The sequence below is a fragment of the Plutella xylostella genome, chromosome 30 (assembly GCF_932276165.1).
Source record: "Plutella xylostella chromosome 30, ilPluXylo3.1, whole genome shotgun sequence".
NCBI classification, from domain to species: Eukaryota; Metazoa; Arthropoda; class Insecta; order Lepidoptera; family Plutellidae; genus Plutella; species Plutella xylostella.
Window position 1 is genome coordinate 1785907 of NC_064010.1, and position 22184 is coordinate 1808090.

Below are 22184 nucleotides of genomic sequence, written 5' to 3' on the forward strand. Positions count from 1 at the left end.
GTTACTACCACTATCTTTAGTGAATACTGAGGAAAAGTGATCAGCAAATAATTCAGCTGATTCGGTTCCAGATTTGGCCGTGGAATTTCCCAGTGTAAGTTCAGCTGGTAGAGTAGAAAGGCCACCACGCTTATTTCTCAAGTGCCGCCAAAATGACTTCGGATTCTCAGCTATGTTACATTCAATTTGTTTACTGTAATAGGCGTAACATTGCTTCAATATTTTTTTACAACGGTCGCGTAGTAACTGGAATTCTAGTTTGTCTCTAGGGTTGTTATATTTTAAGTATTTCCGTCTAATCTTTTCTTTTTCTGTAAGCAACTTTATAAGTTTATTATTGAACCATGTCGGTTTTTCTAAAGAATTCATTGGTGCATGCCAGAATTAGAACACTCGGCCTCTCGATTGAGAGTGGGACTCATACCCATTTACGCCACCACAGCTCTTCAAATTCAAACGACTGATTAAATAATGAATTGATTAAACAATCTTGTCTTTCCAGAACGGCTGTATGCAACTTATGAACGCCATAATAACAGAACCAGAAGAACTGGAGTTCAGGCTGCATCTGCGGAGCGAGTTCATGCGGACTGGACTCTATGATATGATTGGTAAGTATTACGAGATATTCTATTATGTGTATTGTATGATATATTGTGAATTGGTGTAGTATTACCCGGTCGGAGATCCCAAGGAAGACCTAAAACCAGATGGATAGACGTAGTGCAAAAAGATCTACAATACTGCCAAGTCTCTGTAGACAACGCCGACGTTGGAGACAGTGCAAAGTGGAGAGAAGGCGAGGAAGGCAGGCAGACCCCACCACCATATGAGACACATAGCCTGAAAGAGATAGAGAGTACCCGCTGCTTGATTTTATCTGTGCCAATGTCGGCACTGTCCCATAGAAAATCGACCCCAAGTTTTGCTAATATACCTCTTCCTATTTTAGTCTCAGTTATTCTAAAGCTATTCTACTTCTACAGACGAGCTCCGCTCCGGCGCGGAAGGCTCCCGCCAGATCCAGATGAACGTGTTCGACTCGCACGCCGCCGCCGACCAGGACGAGTTCCTGGCCAAGTTCGATGACGTCAGGTCAGTGCACGAGAAAGGTTTCTCGCTCAGCGTGAGTTTGGGGTGAAGTTGGGCTTGGAGCTGATGTTTTTTCTGTAATTTTGTGTTCTAAAGCGATCACAGCATATTAAATTTTTTATAACGTATTAAATTACTATAACGGAGCTTTCTCAGGGTGTCTACTATCTGGAAAGACAGGAAAAAGTCAGGGAAGCTCTAGGTGGTCAGGGAAAGTCAGTAAAATTGATGAGCCATCTGGAAAGTCAGGGAAAAAGTACTATTAAAGCATAAACAGATCCAGAGAATGATTGTATTCTAAAGCGATCACACCATATACTATAACGGAGCTTTCTCAGGGTGACCTGGAATAAGGTAGGAAGGTATCTGGAAAGTCTGCGAGAGTCAGGAAAAATAACACAGCTTTCCAAAACTGTGACTTGCTTTGCTCATCCCATTAACCAAACCTAAGTTTGATGATTTTAAGAATATTTTCATATTTTGTAATGCATCAGTTTTAGTACATTAATACATGTTGACTGCTTGGGATATGATTATGTCCAGCAACAGATAACAAGACTACTGGCTGATAATATGATGACAAAATAACAAAGAGAGCAACTTCACAAAAACCATTTCTACACATTTCACACCAACCACAATAACCATTCCTTCACGTTTCACACAGAGTGGACTTCAACGACGCCAACGAGTGCTTCGAGCTCGTCAAGAACCTGGTGATGGACTCCCCGGCGGAACCCTACTTGTTGTCCATACTGCAGCATCTGCTGTTCATTAGAGATGATGAGCTTTATAGGTACATAAGTTAAATAATATTATATGAATTAAAAACGGTAAGGGATAATAAGGTAAGTCAGGATATTATTCAACCAGTGTGCCCTACCGATGTCAAGATATGTCAAGAAACTCTATTAAAACGATCTACGACCGGGGTTTCTATGGAAGATTGCAACAGAAGCAATGTAGCTCCTTAGCGAGGTCAAAATCTACAAGCTAGAATGTCAGTGGACTGGTCATATCATGACTTCCATTATTTATTTATTTAAATTCATTTGCCTATCTTATCATTCTTGAACTTACAGTTCCCTTTGCCTTCATTTGGACCTAAAACCGCATCTATTGGTCTACTAACTTAAATTTTAATGTTCTCCAACTAAATACCTCTGTTTACGAAGGTATTTAAGCTTAGTTTTCGTATTCCCAGGTCGTAACATTGTAGCATGTTACATACAGGTTTATATCTAAAGTGTTTTAGTGTGTTTTATTTTTATAAAATTGTAATATTACCTCCACAGGCCGGCATACTACAAGCTGATAGAAGAGTGCGTCACCCAGATAGTGTTGCACAAGAACGGCTACGACCCCGACTTCAGACTGACGCAGCGGTTCAGCATAGACGTGCAGCCGCTTATAGAGGGACTTATAGGTAATAATAATAATAATAATATGTGGGGACATCTCACACACGGCCATCCGACCCCAAGCTAGGCAGAGCCTGTGTTATGGGTCCTCAAATTATAGGTAACACACACACACACACACCACCATAACACACCACATATGTAACACGCCTAATAGGTAACACACACACACACAGTACAAGCTGATAGAAGAGGGACTCATAGGTAACACAAAATAACATCTCATAGATAGCAAAATATACTTACAGAACCCATACACTATATTCTAGATATGTGCCATAAATGCATTGTTCTCAATAAAAAACGGCGATACGGCTCGCAACCTGTATAAATACAAATGTACGGCGAAAAGCGGATGGCTCGCTAGCGAGACTACCCTTTCGGGTATAACAGTCGTGAGTATTCACTTCTCATAGGTAAAATACACAGTATACACACGTCATAGGTATCGCAACTCATACCCTTTGAGTCATTTGTAACGCAAATTTCTTATAGGTGACACCAACACATACTTCAGGCTGGATTTTACCAGTCAAATCCACTAAAACTATTCTTCAAATTACTAAAGTTTGTTTTTTGTCTTAGATAATGAACGGTTCATCAACTGTCGATTGTCCCACGAATAGAACGATACATCACTTATAATCGCGGGACAATCGACTGAAGACGAACCGTTAAGAATCTGTCAATTTAGTATTTAATATCAAACAACGCTTTAATCACCCTGATGCTTTTAGCATAAAGTCCACCTTTTGTACACTTATATGTCATATTTGTGCAATAAAATATCAAATAAATAAATAAAACCCCACAGAAAAATCCCGCGCCGAAGAGGAGCGCAAAATCGAAGAACTAAAAGCCAAACTAGAGGCCGCCATCAGCGCCCGCCAGGAGGCCGAGGCGCGGGCGGCGCACCTTGACGAACGCCTGCAGCAGAGCCCTAACACGGGGCCCAGCCAGCAGAATATTGCTGCCATTGCCAAGGTAAATAAATAAATAAATAAATATGTGGGGACATCTCACACATGGCCATCAGACCCCAAGCTAGGCAGAACCTGTGTTATGGGTGTCGGATAGCTGATATATCTACACAAATACATACATGAATAAATAAATGAATAAAATGAATAAATATATTTATTTCACAAATAAGCTTAACCTAATACATCCCACAAAACCAAGTACATATTGGTTTGTCTGTGGGGAGGGAGTCGATATAGATAGATACTAAATATAAATATCAACACCCTAGGCAGAACCTGTGTTATGGGTGTCGGACAGCTGATATATCTACACAAATACATACATGAATAAATAAATGAATAAAATGAATAAATATATTTATTTCACAAATAAGCTTAACCTAATACATCCCACAAAACCAAGTACATATTGGTTTGTCTGTGGGGAGGGAGTCGACATAGATAGATACTAAATATAAATATCAACACCCAAGACCCGAGTACAAATATCTGTCTTTAAACAAATATCTGCCCCAGCCGGGAATCGAACCCGGGACCTTCGGCTCAGTAGTCAGGGTCACTAACCACTACGCCATTCGGTCGTTATACACTATAGAGCGTGGGACACCCTCTGGCTCATATGGCGGAGCATACACTATAGAGCGCCTGCAGCAGAGCCCTAACACGGGGCCCAGCCAGCAGAATATTGCTGCCATTGCCAAGGTAGTAGTGGGTAGTTTTGAGGGTCGTTTTGCAAAGAGCTCATCTGGTTGAAAATGCCGGCTATTTCGTGTAAGACTAGATGTCTTAGAAGACTGCAGAGAGCCTGTTAAAATGCATCAATCGTATTTAGATTGTATGTAAATAAAATGTTATCAGGGGTGAAAGTAAATGTTCTTACAAAAAGAAAAAAACTAAATATAGTGACAAACACTTTTTAAAATGTTGCCGACTGGCTAAGATGAATAATAAATTTGTTTAAATTCATATAACATTTATTTATTTCAGGCCATCGCAAGTCCCGGAGGCGCGCCGCCGCCGCCGCCACCTCCAATGCCAGGAGGTAACACATCTCTCTTGATCTCCATAAAATGTACATCGTATCTTGGGTACAAAAATGGGTTTGGTTTTCGGTATAAAAGATCCTCTTTGTTATATTTTTTTTACCATCTATTTACAGATTGTTTACCATGATTCTTCTTTCTTGGGTTCTAATTTTCATATAACTCTATAAAAAATATATTCCTTGTTCTATAACTATATTTCTTTCTCAACTTGCATTACACAATTTTTATTGCATGTTCGTTTTATAACAGCATGATTTCTTTCATATAGGAGGAGGAGGAGGCGCGCCGCCACCGCCGCCGCCGCCTATGCCTGGAGGTAAGATATTGATGACTTCTTTATCATAATTATGTATAATTATGCACAGGAGGGGTAGTCAGAGCAGACTCGTAAGCTAGCCATCTGCTTTCCGATGTAAATATTCCACATTTTTAGGCAATAAGGGTAGAACATTTAAAATCCCCGAAAGATATCTAATGTTTTAAGCTATATCCCATTCCACGGGGAAAGACATCTGACATAAAAAAAACTAATCTTATTACATTCGAATAAGGGTAGTTTTTTTGTTGTATCAGATATCTTTTACCGTGGAATGGGATATAGCACAGACACCATAGCACTCCTACAGTAACGGAGAAGAAATAGAGGACATATCATATTTTATTTATTATAAAATGTTTATTTCCAAAACATACATAGTTACATTGTCTTAAGACTATTTTTACAATGCTTACCTCCACAGGTGCCGGTCCACCGCCGCCCCCACCTCCACCTATGCCCGGCATGGGCGGGCCGCCGCCCCCGCCTATGCCCGGTATGGGCGGGCCGCCCCCGCCCCCGATGCCGGGCATGGGGCCGCCCCCGCCGCCCATGGGAATGGGCATGATGGCGCCGAAGATGGTATGTGTTTGTTCACTTACCCCCTTATTCATAAAAAAGTTAGCGGACGCTTTAGCTATTGAACTGTTTTGTCCGTTTCTGTCAAATAACAAATTGTTCCCTGCCAGAGAGTCATTTAGCTTTATGCCTTGGGAATCGTTATCATTAGTCATCTAAACTTCACGGTATAGTTACATAGGAAACCATCTTATTCTGTAGAGGGAGATCCCTATCTAGATTGTAAGTATTTCACCATCATTATCAACCCATAATCGTCCATTTCTGGCCATAAGCTTCTCCCAAGTTGCTCTACAATACTCTACCTTCCTCCAGCACCATTAATATAAGTTTGTCAATCTGGCGAACCAGTGGGCGCCCCTCGGTATGCTTTCAAGCATAATCTTCACTTTGAAACTCGTTTGTCATCTAATATGGTCATCAACTTCACCAAATGTTTCATGTTAATTAAATTCTACTATACTTACTTATTATTCACCAATGTCTTCATATTTCCAGCCCCAACCAGACGTCCTGCCCCACGGCCTCAAGCCCAAGAAGAAGTGGGAGGTGGAGGGGCCGCTGAAGCGTGCCAACTGGAAGACGATCGGACCGCAGAAGATGTCAGAGAACGCTTTCTGGCTCAAGGTTAGCGTTATTTATTATGCCATATAACCTGATATAATACAATACATCTGACGACTGTAATCTCCAAAGGGGCAGTCAGAGGTGACTTGCTTCGCTGTAAATTTGTATTCAGGTGTTATGTCGCGAGCCATATCGCCGTTTTTGAATGAGTACGTACTTACTTAGCGTATTTCTAGAATCTAGATGTGCAGGTTTCCTCACGATGTTTTCCTTCACCGTAAGAGTCACCATTGGTACATGTCAGCGGCGGGATTCGAATCCGCATCTCTGGCGTAAGAAGCGGGCGCTTACCCGACTGAGCTACCACCGCTCTAACTTCCACGCCCCTTCATCTTGCAGAAATGTATTTAGTTCACAGAATACTACATTATTGATTTACCAGAACACAAATAACAATGTATACAGTTGACATTACTCTTATCGCTAAAAGCGGTCTCTTCTAGGCAACCTTTCATTTCCATGATGATTTGTCGCAGGTGCACGAAGACAGGCTGGCCTCCCCGGACATCCTGAGCGGGCTGGCGCAGAAGTTCTCCAGCAAACCTGTAGCTAAGAAGAACGAGGATTCAGTCGATAAGTAAGGACGAAATACATGCCCTTTTGTTTATTTCATAAGTGCTTAGGTTTTGTGCCCTATTTTGCGGAGTCTTGACGTTCGTTTCGTGTGAAAAATCTGCATTATTCAGTTCACAGTAGAGAGTATCAATCGTTTTTTGTCTGGCTAAGCATTTAAATACTAACATTTTGAAATGGTCTATCAAAATAACATGCAAAAAAGTAATACTTTTGGTTATGTCAGTCTTATCGATTTTCGTCTCTAACCTGAGAATCCTTCATACTATTTTTTTGTCTATGAAGTTCAAGATAAAATGCTCATTTCATTTATTCATTCACAAAATTACATTGTATTTGAATTTACTATAGACAAAAATATAATATAACATTCATAAAAAATAACAAATTAGAACAATAATAAATTCACAATAATAATACTTAATTAAATATACCCAATTACAAATTACAACAAAATTTTATATTTATATTAAAATAAAATGTCATGCAAATTTCTAAAATTAATAAAATCGTCAACAGAGTAGAAGCACCTTTTCAACAAGAAGATACGCAAGGAATTTTTAAATTTTGTTATTTCGTCAATTTGTTTTAAGTCAGTCGGTAGTTTATTATATAAGAGGACTGCCTGATACCGAGCGCTATGTCTCGCAATTTTAAGCCTGGCATTCAAGGTATCAATGCGAATGTCTCGTCTTCTTGTTTTGTTCCGTGCTTTTTTATCATCAGGCGACTCATATCTGGGCAATTTTTTTGCAAGGTTAGTGAGCAGTACGAAAACATACAAGCAAGGCACAGTTAATATACCTAACCTAACCTAATAAAGTGTTCATATACCTAACCTAATAAAGTGTTCATATACCTAACCTAATAAAGTGTTCAATACCTAACCTAATAAAGTGTTCATATACCTAACCTAATAAAGTGTTCATACCTAACCTAATAAAGTGTTCGGTACCTAACCTAATAAAGTGTTCATACCTAACCTAATAAAGTGTTCGAATACTCATACCTATATAACACTAACACTCGCTATACAATACTCATACTTTTTATTGCTTACAAAAAATACAAATACATAATTAAGTTTTACAGTATTATAATGCTAAAAAGAATCCCGAATTTAATTTCGTAGCTGCTCTAACCAATATTATTTTCACTTACAGAGTCCACACCCTAAAGAAAGTGAAAGACCTCAAAGTCCTCGACTCCAAAGCCGCCCAGAACTTGTCCATACTGCTCGGCGGGTCGCTCAAGCACATGGCGTACGACCACATCAAGATGTGCATACTGACTTGTGATACGAAGGTGTTGAATGGGAATGTGCTGGATCTGCTTATACAGGTTTGTATAAGATACTTATTTTAGTGTATAGGGAAATGACGGATTGAAAGGGGTCCATTAACAATAGCATAAGCCACCAATATACTATAATTGGAAATAAAACTCTGTAAAAATATAGCATGAGCACTGTGACAGCTGTGAAATCCATGCATTTTATGTCATTTGTTGATTTTAAGGGTTTCTATTCACCAGCGGCCGCCACACTTTATTTTAGCGTTCCACGAATCACAGCGCCGTATTTATTGCAAATCGCGATATAATCATATTTACCTACGTCGATAAACTCTTTTAATGCACGTTCCACCAATCACAGCGCCGTATTTATGGCAAATCGCGATATAGTAATATTTATCTGCGTCGATAACAACCCTGTGTAGCGGCAGCAGTCAATAGCATCGTCATAGGACTCGCTATATTTTACAAAATAGACTATAACTGTGTCGATCCATCGGGTCGGAGGGCGTCCCACCGACACCCCCGCTAGTGCCTAGCCGCGCTCAGAGCCTGTCCATACTGCTCGGCGGCTCGCTCAAGCACATGGCGTACGACCACATCAAGACGTGCATACTCACGTGCGACACTAAAGTGGTGAACGGTAATGTGCTGGATCTGCTTATACAGGTTTGTTATATCTATACTTGAATCATCATCAACCGATGATTTCCACTCTCGGAGGGGTCTCTACGAAAGCATAGTCGTTAGCCTTCCATGCTTTATTATGGTACCACTCTAGAAATTGTTTCTTGTGCCAAACGGTGAGTGGTCTATCGGGGGATATGAATTGAATAGGCCATTATAATTTGACCTTATACAGGTGTATGTGTTACCCTGTATATGTTAAGATTTATACTACATTCTACATTCGATAATCTTTTTAGATTAGGTCGTCTGACAAGTCGAGTGGAGTTCCAGTCCTATCCTTATTTTCCTCAAACGAACCCCGAACCAGTGCAATTTAATGCTATGCTCTTGTTTGTAGGTATGCATGGATGAATGTTTATTTATTACTCTTTCACTGGAGAATGGTTGGACCAATTTTGACACACATAGGCTACTTTTTATGCTCGAATTCCCATAGGAAAGCCATTAAAGCCGCGAGAAAGGCTATTCTAACTATAATTACTTACTATATTTTTTATATTTCCCCTTCCAGTACCTCCCCCCACCGGACCAGCTAAAGAAGCTACTAGAATACAAGGACAGCCTCTCATCCTTAACCGAAGCGGAACAATTCGCAGCCACAGTGGCGGACATCAAGCGTCTGGCGCCGCGGCTGAGGAGTCTGGCTTTCAGGGAACACTATCAAGAGCTGATTAGCTCGCTTAAACCGGTAAGTGGGAGGTGAAGTTATAGTGACGGGTTTCACACTCATGTAGGTTACTACTGGTTTTGTGTGCGATTCGGACGGAATTCGCTTTAATACAGTAAGTAGATTTGGATTTATGTGCAATTCGGTCGAAATTAGTGTATATTGGTGACTAAAGCATTTTAGATACTTATAGGTGCGTATGGTTTTGTGTGCATTTCTATCGAAATGAGTGTATATTGGTCAGTAAAAGCGTTAGTAACGTGTTAATTTTAGACACTTATAGGTGCGATTTAGTTATGATGACAGGTTTTACACACTAGGTTGGTTTGGCTTTTGTGTCGAATTGATTAATTTGGTCGAGATTAGCGTACATCGCTTTATAAACGCATACGTTACGTGTTAATTCTAGACACTTATAGGTTATTCAGTTCTCGACTAGTCGTGTGCGTTTTGGTCGGAATTTGGTTTAAAACAGTAAGTATCTTTGGTTTTGTGTGCATTTTGGTCCGAATTTACTGTATATTGGTCACTATAAGCATTTTTCATACCTATAGGTGCGATTTTTGTGTGCATTTCAGTCGAAATCAGCGTATATTGGTCAGTTAGATCAGCGTTAGTTACGCATTAATTTTAGACACTCTTGTAGGTTGGTTTGATTTTTGAGTTCATTTCGGTCAAAACCATAGGTTACGTGTTAATTCTAGATAGGTTATTTAGTTCTCGACTAGTCGTGGCATGTTCGTATTAGCTACTGCAGCACAAGGACAGGCTCTCACCCCTGACCGAGGCGGAACAGTTCGCGGCCACAGTGGCGGACATCAAGCGCCTGGCGCCGCGGCTGAGGAGTCTGGCTTTCAGGGAACACTATCAGCTCGCTTAAACCGGTAAGTGGGGGGTGAAGTTATACTGACGGGTTTTACACTCTTACTCACTGTTATTTAGTGTGGCTTTGGTTTTTATGTGCGTTTTGATCGGAATTAGGTGTTATAGTTTCGTAGTAGCAGAGATCATATGTAAAACTTTGTTTTATTGTATTTTAGCGCGCATTATTCAGATGTCTAAGTGTGTTAAAATAGAGAATGCTATGAACGTTGGTGAAGTCATGACGACGGGTCTTACACTCGTGTAGGTTGGTTTGGTTTTCGGACGGAATTCGGTTTTAAACAGTAAGAAGCTTTTGTTTTGTGTGCGTTTCGGTCGAAATCAGCGTATATCGTTCAGTAAAAGCATACGTTACGTGTTAATTTAAGACACTCATAGGTTATTTAGTTCTCGACTAGTCGTGGCATGTTCGTATTAGCTACTGCAGCACAAGGACAGGCTCTCATCCCTGACCGAGGCGGAACAGTTCGCGGCCACAGTGGCGGACATCAAGCGCCTGGCGCCGCGGCTGAGGAGCCTCGCCTGAGGGGAACACTATCAGAGCTCATCAGGGAGCTTAAACCGGTGAGGGGTGTATTTATGATGGCGGGTTTCACATTCGTATAGGTTACTGGTTTTGTGTGCGTTTCGGACGGATTTCGGTTTAAAATGGTAGGTAGCTTTAGTTTTGTGTACATTTCGGTCGAAATTAGCGTGTATTCATCAGCAAAAATACAGATTACGTGTAAATTTTAGACACTCGTGTAGGTTGGTTTGTTTATTGTGTGCATTTCGGACGGATTTAGGTTTAAAACAGTAAGTAGCTTTAGTTTTGTATGCATTTTGGTTGAAATTAGTGTGCTATATCTATCTATATTGGTCAGTAAAAGCATAGGTCACGTGTTAATTTAAGACACTCATAGCTTATTCAGTTCTCGACTAGTCGTGGCATGTTCGTATCAGCTACTGCAGCACAAGGACAGGCTCTCATCCCTGACCGAGGCGGAACAGTTCGCGGCCACAGTGGCGGACATCAAGCGCCTGGCGCCGCGGCTGAGGAGCCTCGCCTGAGGGGAACACTATCAGGAGCTCATCAGGGAGCTTAAACCGGTAAGGGGTGTATTTGTGATGGCGGGTTTTACACTCGTATTAGTGGCTTTGGATTTTATGTGCGTTTCGGTAGGAATTATGATCATGTGTATTATTTTAGCGCACGTGATGCAGATATCTAAGTGTGTTAAAATAGAGAATGCTATGAACGTTGGTGAAGTTATTATGATAGGTTTTACACTCGTGTAGGTTGGTTTGTTTATTGTGTGCATTTCGGACGGATTTCGGTTTAAAACAGTAAGTAGATTTGGTTTTGTGTGCATTTCGGTCGAAATTAGTGTGCTATCTTTGTCTCTCTCTCTTTCTATCTATCTATATTGCTCAGTAAAAACACAGATTACAAGTTAATTTAAGACACTCATAGGTTATTTAGTTCTCGACTAGTCGTGGCATGTTCGTATCAGCTACTGCAGCACAAGGACAGGCTCTCATCCCTGACCGAAGCCGAACAGTTTGCAGCCACAGTGGCCGACATCAAGCGCCTGTCGCCGCGGCTGAGGAGCCTCGCCTGAGGGGAACACTATCAGGAGCTCATCAGGGAGCTTAAACCGGTAAGGGGTGTATTTATGATGGCGGGTTTTACACTCGTGTCAGGTTTGGTTTTTGTGTGCTTATTGATCGGAATTAGGTGTTATAGGTTGAATGGAGCTGTGATCATGTATAATATTTTAGCGCGCATTATTCAGATGTCTAACTTAGCTAAGGAAGAGATGCTATGAAGATTGGTGAAGTCATGACGACGGGTCTTACACTCGTGTAGGTTGGTTTGGTTTTCGGACGGAATTCGGTTTTAAACAGTAAGAAGCTTTGGTTTTGTGTGCGTTTCGGTCGAAATCAGCGTACATCGCTCTATAAAAGCATAGGTTACGTGTTAATTTAAGACACTCGTGTAGGTTGGTTTGGTTTTTGAGTGCATTTCGGTCAAAACCATAGGTTACGTGTCAATTTAAGACACTCATAGGCTATTTAGTCCTCGACTAGACGTGGCATGTTCGTATCAGCTACTACAGCACAAGGACAGGCTCTCATCCCTGACCGAGGCGGAACAGTTCGCGGCCACAGTGGCGGACATCAAGCGCCTGGCGCCGCGGCTGAGGAGCCTCGCCTGAGGGGAACACTATCAGGAGCTCATCAGGGAGCTTAAACCGCTAAGGGGTGTATTTGTGATGGCGGGTTTTACACTCGTATAGGTTACACAGGTTTTGTGTGCGTTTCGGACGGAATTAGGTGTTTTAGGTCGATTGTAGCAAAGATCATGTAGGATACTTCTATTTTAGGGGACATTAGTCAGATGTCTAAGTGTGTTAAAATAGAGAAAGCTATGAACGTTGGTGAAGTTATGAAGACGGGTTTTACACTCGTGTAAGTTCGTTTAGTTCGGGATATGTGAATAGTAGCTATGGGTCAACATAGTACTATGTCGAATATTATTCAGATCTCAAGCTGTTAAAAGGTTGAGATTGCTATGAGCAATATTTTTTTTGTTTTATTGTAAAAAATGTAGATTTATTGCTGTACACTAAACATTTTCTACTAGTCACCCCACATGTAAAAATATCCCCATGTTACCGAAATTAAATTAGATCTTATCTTAGAAAAAATCTAGACTTACTTGTCGGTAAATTCGTATTCTAAATTGCAAGTTTAGTATTTCACTTTTATAATGTGCAATAAACAGAATGCTAACCACCACATTTCACACACAGGACATAGTATCCGGCACTGCCGCTTGCGAGGAGGTGCGTTCGTCCGGCAAGTTCGCCAAGATTCTAGAACTGGTGCTGTTGCTGGGCAACTACATGAACACGGGCTCGCATAACGCCGGGGCGTATGGATTTGAGATCAGCTTCTTGACTAAAGTAAGTGAATTAAAGTGACTTAGAATACATGAACGAAAGAATGATTGCATGGAAGTGTTTCAGTGATGAAATCTGTTATTCAGCAGATGGGCGAACAAAAGAAACAATCACAACCCGTTGAGTGTCTAATGTTCGGTCGAGTGCAATAACTGTCACAATGAATTCTCTTTCGCAGTTACTTTATATCTGTGAAAGACATGATTGTAATAAATGTAACCATAAACCCTCCTCCACAGCTTACGTCCACTAAAGACCTGGAGAACAAGCAGACGCTCCTCCACTACCTGGTGGAGACCATCGAGGCCAAGTTCCCCGACGCACTGACTTTTGCAGAAGAGATGCCGCATATAGACAGGTATTTAGAACTACACACTTCACACCTCTGTTGTATTAGTTGTGTGGCTTGCGATCTTGGCATGTCTTTTTAAGGTAACTTAAACACAGGATAGCACATTGCGGATTGTTAAAGTGGCAAGATAAACTTCTTTATTAAGTTAGTACAATACAATACAATACAATCCTCTTTATTTGCACCAAAAAAAACAGAATCAATACAAAATAAAACTTAAAAATAACAACAGTACAAAAAGGCGGCCTTATTGCTTATAGCAATCTCTACCAGACAACCTTTGGATGGAAGAGAGTTATATAAATTAAAAAATAGGATTAGAGGTAGTTGTGGTGCAAGAGTATAATACACTACATAAACACTACATATACTAAATAAACAAATAAAGCAACAAAATAAATACAATATATATATACCCATATAATACTATATACATATACCTACACAGAATGATACATGATATACAGCAATAATATATTCAACTAAGGCAGAGACTTTAGGTAGTGCCTTTTGACCCCTTCTTTGAAGGAAGCCACAGAAGGTGCACGTCTTATTTCCTCAGGAAGAGCATTCCAGAGCAGTACGGCCGTCACTGTGAAGGAATCGCCGTAAAAGTCAGTTTTGTGCAGCGGAACTTGCAGACGCAAGTTCTGTGCAGAGCGAAGTGTACGGTCATGCGAACAGTGCCGAAACTTGAAACGCTCTTTTAAGTACTTTAAGTAGTTAGTGATTGAATGGATGATTGAATGCCTTAGAGAGTGCTAACATGAGTTACTAACTGCCTATTTTTCCGATGTCATCATCCTTTTCCTTAGTGAGTTGAGTGAATAAATGAGTGAGAGTTAAATTTACTGAGTCATTCAGTGAATGCATGATTGAATGAGTGTGTCAGACGCACCTCCACTACCTGGTGGAGACCATCGAGGCCAAGTTTCCCGACGCGCTCACGTTTGCAGAGGAGATGCCGCACATAGACAGGTATTTAGTTACACTTTTTCAACACATTTCATATAGGTATTCAATTTAAACTCAGTAAGGGCGGATTCGACCAACGTCGAGTAACTTTTTACTCGAGAGTAAACTACCAGTTACTCGCGAGTAAGCAGATTTTGCATTCTACCAAACCTGAAACCAAGATAAGTAGCTTATCCCAAGAATAAAATGTTATACCGCCAAAATTTACCGTGTAACGAGCTTATCCGAGAGTAATTTTGTAATGGCGGCAGCACATCAGCTGATTAGAAAACCGTCATAATGACATATAAACATATCTGTCAAATCATAAACAAAAGTACGTTAAAAGGCAAATTCTCAGAATAACAACAGCGAATAAAATATTAAAACATAAACAATTTCCTACTATTATAATCCATTCAAACTAAGTTGGCATGTCATTTTTATTGCATGCTTTGAAAACGCAGCTATTTTTATTTTAGTTGCAGTATAGTTTCCTTCCTCGTTCATTCAATTAATCATGGTATAACTTGGTAGAATGCAAATGTACTTATCCCAGATATTTACTCGCGTATAAATTTTATTCCGGTATAGTTATTCTCGTGTAACGAGATGTTTGGACGAATCCACCCTAAGTATTTAGTGCAACAAATTTCACATCGCTGTTGTATTGGTTGTGTGTGTTGTGAGTTCTCTTGCCTTGGGCTTCTATTCCGGTGCTTACCTACAAAAGTCTATCAAGAAGATGGACAACGCCATCCGCTCGCTCGGGACGGATTTATAAAAATATGAGTCGCTGTCATTTGTTTTCTTCGCTTGTCATTAGGTTTTTTTGTAGGAATTCCGTGCTTTTTTCAACACAAAAAACACCGGTGCGTGTGTTGATGGAGAACCTGCAGACGCCTCTTTAGTGTATTTTGCAAATTATCATTAATTTATGCACTATTCCCAAATATTCTCAAATTCATTCTCTCATTAATTTCTGTACTATACCCCAAAAACTCAAATTAATTCTCTTTTCCCGCCACCAGGGCGGCGCGCGTATCCATGGAACAACTCCAGAAGTCCCTAAAGAAGATGGACAACGACATCCGCTCCCTCGAGACGGACCTGGTGTCGGCGCGGGCGCCGCAGTGCGAGCGGGACAACTTCCACGAGACCATGGCTGTATCCTTTTGAGAGAAAGAGAAGGAGGATAGTTTGTTAGCACGTTTTTGTTTTAAGTGCTTGTGAACGTTTACATCGCGGACGCGGTTATGAAATATTAAACAGAATTATGACGTGATATGAAAGGGTTTACGTACTAAACGAGGTTTAGGTGACTTGGGCCGCTAGCGTGCCTGCGACTTCAACGTGAACTTAGTGTGGCTAGGGGTGAAAAGAGCACTTATCTGCGCTCTTTTCAGGCAACTATTTACTTTCAAAGCATTTGTGATGGAAACTCCTTATAAAAATGTTAAATGATTAAGTAGTTAATGATACTCACGAGTAATGAAAAAGTATCACCCATGAATGCCTCTAATTTTTTTAATAATTTTATTTAAAACTTGATCACAATATTAACGTTTATAATTGAGAATTCGTTTAGGAGAAATATGGCGCTATTGACCGTTTCACCGAACAAGACATCTGTCAAAACCCTTATTACATTCGAATAAGGGTAGTTTTTATTTGTATCAGATGTCTTATTTTGATAAAACCCTGTATGCGTCACTGACACTTTTTAATTGCTGGCAAGTGTACTCATCAGTCATGACACAACAGCAACCAAATTTGCCATCACAATTTCCCTAACTCCCCAACCCCCAGCCATTCGCAAAGGACGCCAGAGCCCAGTGCGACCTGCTCCATTCCATGTACAAGAAGATGGAGGCTCTATACACGTCTTTGGCCGAGTACTTCGTGTTCGACCCCAACAAGTACACACTGGATGAATTTGCGAGTGATATCAAGACTTTCAAGGACGCTTTTGCCGTGAGTAACTAGGAAAGAAGCTAAAATTACATACTTTTATTTCGAATTTTGCCTTATAGTCACAGTACTCGCTCTGATGCTTCGCCGGAGTAAAGTTGGGTAAAGTTGCACGAAGTGCCTCTCCATACTCTTGTACCTATTCGCCTTACCTAGGTTAACTTCGCGACTAGTGTGGCTTAAAATTTATAACGACAAACAACACACTCGTGTCCCCACTACACCCTGCATACAGAGCTATGGTAAGAGCGAGAAAACCGTCCGTCATTTATCTCCCTATACCCACACGAATTTCCTCTTTTGCGTTTATTCAAAAATCGCCAAGATTAATATCACCAAATATTACACTCGTGTACCCACAGGCGGCGCACCAAGATAACCGTATTTGGTTTACGTATTGCTTTCAATGTAAATGCTGGTTTAACGATTCGACGTCGTAAAAAGATTTTACGTGTTACACTTTTTCTATTTCACTTACATGATTCACAAAACTTAATATCACACTCGTCTCCCCCCAGGCGGCGCACCAAGAGAACCAGATAGCCCGTGAAGCGGAAGAGCGAGCCAACAGGGCCAAGGAACAGAGAGCGGTGGCGGAGCGCGAGCGGCGCGACCGGCAGCAGAGATACAAGCAGTTCGTGGACATGGAGCGGCAACAGGACGGGGTCATGGACAGGTGAGTTATACAGGGTGTTTTAAATACAGAAAGAAAGATATAAATCATTTTTAGTCGTCGTAAAATGACGAGTTTTTACGAAAGTCTGGATTTTCTCACTATGATCTGATCTTTGCTTCATATAAACTTAAAGTCCCCAAACCCAAACCTAAAATTATATTTCAGCGTAGCTTTGCGAGAATGGACCAGGATAAATTGGCTATCGACGCTGCTAATACGGACTGGTCACAAATAGAGGGCATGGATAGTATCGATGATATGGTCAAGTGCTTTAATAGCCTCGTCACCGACCTACTCGATCGTCATGCGCCTCTCCATCCAGTCCGCATGAAGCGGCCTCCAGCCCCTTGGCTGACAGCTGATATACGCAGACAGATGGCACATCGTGATGCTCTGCGCCGCAAACATAAAAAAGATCCATCGGAGACAAACTGGAACCACTTCAAACGTGCACGTAACCGATGCAATCAAATGATACGCAATGCAAAGCGTCGTCATATACACTCGTGTGTCGAAAATTGTTCTTCTAAAAACCTTTGGCAATTTCTCCATTCTTTGGGTTTCGGTAAGTGCAGGAGTGACGTACCACTATCTGTAGACAAGGATGGCCTAAATCGCCATTTCTCATCCCCTCCCCATACCCTTGATCCTTGCACCAAAGCCCTGACGATAAACCGCATTCAAGCTCTTCCTATAGCAGCATCAAGTGCATTCTACTTCTCACCGGCTACTGAATCAGATATAAAAAGGATTATTCTCTCCATCCCAAGCAAGGCGGTAGGTAATGACGGCATTGGTCGTGATATGCTGCTCCCCATTCTCCAATCCATCCTATCTCCTATTACCTACATCATTAACTTCTCCTTATCCTCAGGTACGTTTCCTGTCCTTTGGAAATATGCCTTCATGGTTCCCGTTCCCAAAATCTCAAAACCTGTAGAGTTCAAGCACTACCGACCTATTTCCATTCTACCATTTCTTTCAAAGGTCCTTGAACGGGTGGTGATGCGACAGTTCTCAAATTTCCTCTCATGTAATAATCTCCTAAATCCTTATCAGTCGGGATTTCGTCCATCCCATAGTACCTGCTCTGCCCTAATTAAAATAACAGACGACTTTCGTAAGGCCGTGGACGAACGCCAATTAACTCTCCTGACGCTCCTTGATTTTAGCAACGCGTTCAACTGCGTGGATCATGACATCCTCTTGTCCATACTCCGGTCTCTCAATATATCTGGTTTAGTAGCCGAGTGGTTCACTTCATATCTGTGTGGTCGCCGACAACGCATCCGTACGGATAACGTCGAATCGGATTGGTGTGATGTAACAGCCGGCGTTCCGGAGGGTGGTGTCCTTTCCCCTATCCTATTTTCCGTATTCATCAACACCCTTGTATCCGTCCTTAACTATAGCTCTTACCACCTGTACGCTGACGACCTTCAGTTGTATGTTTCTTGTGGTCCCGATGACGTCCTAGAGGCTATTAACAAGATGAGTGCCGATCTCGAAGCAGTCAAAACTTGGACAGCTCATTATGGTCTCCTTGTTAATCCCTCAAAGACGCAAGTTATGTTTGTGGGCAGCAGGTTTCACCTGGCCAGACTTGGTCCATTACCACCTGTCGTGTTCGATGGAATTAGCTTGTCATATTGTGACAATGTGAAAAATCTTGGTCTCCACATACAGAGCAATTTGTCTTGGGAGCTGCAGGTTTCTGAGGTCAGCCGTAAGATCTATGCATCCATGCATGGACTTAAACGCCTACAGAACTTCCTGCCGTACTCTACCAAAGTTACGCTAGTCAACTCATTGTTGCTCCCAATTATTGATTATGCAGATGTGTGCTACCCTGATCTCACCGAAGAGCTACTTGATAAACTCGACCGTCTGCTCAACTTATGCATTCGCTATATTTTTGGCCTGCGTAAGTATGATCATGTCTCTGATCTTCGTAACAAACTCAAGTGGCTCAATATCCGTCACCGAAGGAATGCTCATATTTTAGCCCTCGTTCATAGTATAGTCTATAATTCTTGTGCCCCATCCTACCTAACAGAACGCTTCACGTTCTTCGACTTTTCTGACCGTCCTCAACGGTCAAGTCGCAATCTTCTCTTTCGTACCCCAGAGCATAATGCGGCAGGGTATTCTGATTCTTTCACTGTGACAGCGGTTCGCTTGTGGAACAAGTTACCACTCGATATAAGGCAAACTAAGTCTATAGATCTTTTTAAATCTAAAGTTCGTCTCCACTACCTCCAAGAGCAGAACATTCAGCTTAACTGATCCCTATCTATGCGATGATGATGATAGTAATTTTAAGTTTATGTATGTATATGTGTATGTATGTAATGTATGTATGTATGTATCATGTATATAATTATTTACTTATATTGTATAGGTATAGTTATATTAATATTTTGGTTAGGTACTCAATTTAGACCATCTTCTATCGTAAGCACTACCAATCACTTTTTCAACATCACCAAAGGTTAACTGGTAGAAAATGCTGCTAGCATTAAGTTCGCCTTTGTAACAATTTATTTTGTTCAATAAAGAGTTTAATAATAAAGTCAACTAAAAGCTACTCCCTCTTCGGAAAGAAAAAAGGCTCTCTTATATTCTAGGAGAAGTGAGGCGTATTAATAAACCGTTGAAGGATGTTAAAAAGTAGCGTAAAGTAGGTGGCGTAGGCGCCACTTTAGATTCGTCCGGCGTGATTGATACTGCCTCGCTTCGCTCGGCGCCTTAGACTTTAGGGAATGCAGGGTTGAGATTGTATGGCCTTGCTTCGCATCTTGGGAATTCAGTCTGACGCTAATCTGACTGGTTAATCCTTAAGGCGACAAACCCTAGTCCAGTGCTGTTTTAGTGGCACACACGCTAAGGTTGATGAGGTGCTAAATTCAAGGCTGGACGTCCCAATAAGTGCCAAATACCACCTCTGAATTCAACGCAATGCACACTTTGTAATGAGTGTAAAATGTGTAAATATAAATTCACCTTCTACGGATGACTAATGCTATTTTTGTTTACCCCCACAGTCTTATGGAGGCGCTACAGAGCGGGTCGGCGTTCAGCAGAGAGCGGCCGCGGAAGAAGGCCAACCCGAGGGTAGCGGGAGGTAAGATTATGTTAAATCTATTAATCATTGTCACAGGCCCACACAAAGGAAGTTTAAATGTTAATTTAATTAATTCATGTTTCATAGTGTTAGACCCACACAAAATAAGTTTAAACTAAGGTCGACCTTAAATGTTGTCGGCATACTTTGACCGTTACTATCGAAAAAATAAAACCGTGTTTAATCTTTAAATAAAAATATGAAACATTGCACAACAACTGATGGCGTTTGGCATGTGTCAAGTTTTGATGGTAAGGCCCTTATGGTATACCTTATTTCATAGATCCTTTCTGCAACAGGGCATTAGCTTTCTTCAATAGGATAATAACTATCTGGTTTATCTATCCGAAGAATTTAGTTTATCAGAAATCCTAGTTCATAAAATCACTAGTCAAAATTGAATCAATTTTAAGCGACCAGAGTTATTGCGGTGTCCACTAGATAAATGCACAATTAATTATCACTGTTGGTTTTTTTACAAATTCATCTCTGCATATTTCACATTTGAGAGTTGTATTTTCATAATAGCATTAATTGGCGTTTGGACTACCCCATATGTCATCAAACGATATTGGGCAAGAATACAAAACGGTCAGCTGTGATAAGGAGTTGACTAACACGGAACGCATGTCGTCTTACTCACACCCAGCGGAAAAAATATCACCTGTCTCAGTAGTGCCGCTTATACACAACAACCAAATAAAGAAGACCTGCGCTGCACCAGTGCGTGAGAGTCTACGGGGGGTCAATAACATTGGCGCGAGTGGCAAAAGTACAAGGGGCGATGAAGCTATGCTATCGACACCAATAAAGGAGGTTTTAGACTGCCCGATACCTAGTAATGACGATATGAAATTGAATCAAGTACCTGATGAGCAGAGGAAGACGTTGGCCGAGATTGTTAGCGTAAACAAGAAGGATAATAAGGACAACGAAGGGTGGACCATAGTACAAGCAAGAAAAAGAAAGAGTCGTTTTGCTAACCAGACGGGCTGTGCTATATTAGACCCTAAATGCAAGTTTAGAGCAGCGAAAACTAAAATACCTATGTACCTATCGAACGTAGATAAGGAATCATCGGCCAAGGACATCAGTGACTACATCCTGGAGCAAACTGGCGAGAATGTAACTCTGGAGAAAGTTCGTATGAAAAAACTACAGGATTATGACTCGTACAAGTTTTTTGTATCGAGGCACAGGCTTCCCTTGTTTTTGGATAAGGATTTATGGCCAGAAGATATAATATTTCGAAGGTTTTATAACTTAAACAGAAACCGTGACCCTAATGCAATCACAGAGTGTGTGAGTAAACTACCAATACCTAAACAAGATGACTGATATGTGTAAACTTATAAGCTACAACTGCAAGTCTGTAAAGCGCTCAGCTGAGTGTGTGCGGTCCCTATGTAAATCAGCTGATATAGTGGCGTTGCAGGAGCACTGGTTACTACCACACGACTTACCTTTTCTTGGTACCATTGATAAGGACTTCGGCTACACGGGAACATCGGCGGTGGATACATCGGCAGGCATTCTTCGAGGACGACCCTATGGGGGGGTCGGTATCCTGTGGCGCAAGGATGCGTTCCAGTCGGTATCAGTAGTGGAGTGCAGTAGTGTGCGGCTTACAGCTATCAGAGCAACCGTGAGTAATAGTGATGTGATATTCGTTAGTGCATATTTACCAACAGATTCGTATGACAATCTACCGGAATTTACGAGCTGTATGAGTGAAATAAGTGCGATAATTGAAAACAACCAAGTGGAGTCCGTGTACATCCTTGGAGACTTTAATGCTCATCCTGGTGAGTCCTTTTGTACAGAACTGTTAGAATTTTGCGCGGAGAGTAACTGGAAGTGTTCGGATATTGACTGGCTAGGTATGAACTCCGGTACCTACACTTTCGTTAGTGAGGCTCACGGGAGCAGAAGATGGCTAGATCATTGTGTTGTGACTCAATCCGCCTGGCTAACAATATGTGACATTAAAGTG

The 22184-nt window shown here is 41.2% G+C and overlaps 1 protein-coding gene across 1 annotated transcript in view; it reads left to right on the top strand.

The window, feature by feature from the left end:
- LOC105392392 (protein diaphanous) overlaps positions 1 to 22184 on the top strand; it is a 51518-nt gene that overhangs the window by 23834 nt on the left and 5500 nt on the right. Inside the window, exons 7-24 of the mRNA XM_048631903.1 lie at positions 503 to 611; positions 987 to 1095; positions 1760 to 1888; positions 2388 to 2518; positions 3328 to 3497; positions 4484 to 4538; positions 4820 to 4858; positions 5283 to 5440; positions 5936 to 6064; positions 6541 to 6641; positions 7801 to 7978; positions 9132 to 9308; positions 12965 to 13117; positions 13354 to 13472; positions 15452 to 15587; positions 16230 to 16394; positions 16910 to 17067; positions 20112 to 20191. Of these exons, the coding sequence (XP_048487860.1) occupies positions 503 to 611; positions 987 to 1095; positions 1760 to 1888; positions 2388 to 2518; positions 3328 to 3497; positions 4484 to 4538; positions 4820 to 4858; positions 5283 to 5440; positions 5936 to 6064; positions 6541 to 6641; positions 7801 to 7978; positions 9132 to 9308; positions 12965 to 13117; positions 13354 to 13472; positions 15452 to 15587; positions 16230 to 16394; positions 16910 to 17067; positions 20112 to 20191 (2296 nt within the window). The remainder of the gene's footprint in view (positions 1 to 502; positions 612 to 986; positions 1096 to 1759; positions 1889 to 2387; positions 2519 to 3327; positions 3498 to 4483; positions 4539 to 4819; positions 4859 to 5282; positions 5441 to 5935; positions 6065 to 6540; positions 6642 to 7800; positions 7979 to 9131; positions 9309 to 12964; positions 13118 to 13353; positions 13473 to 15451; positions 15588 to 16229; positions 16395 to 16909; positions 17068 to 20111; positions 20192 to 22184) is intronic.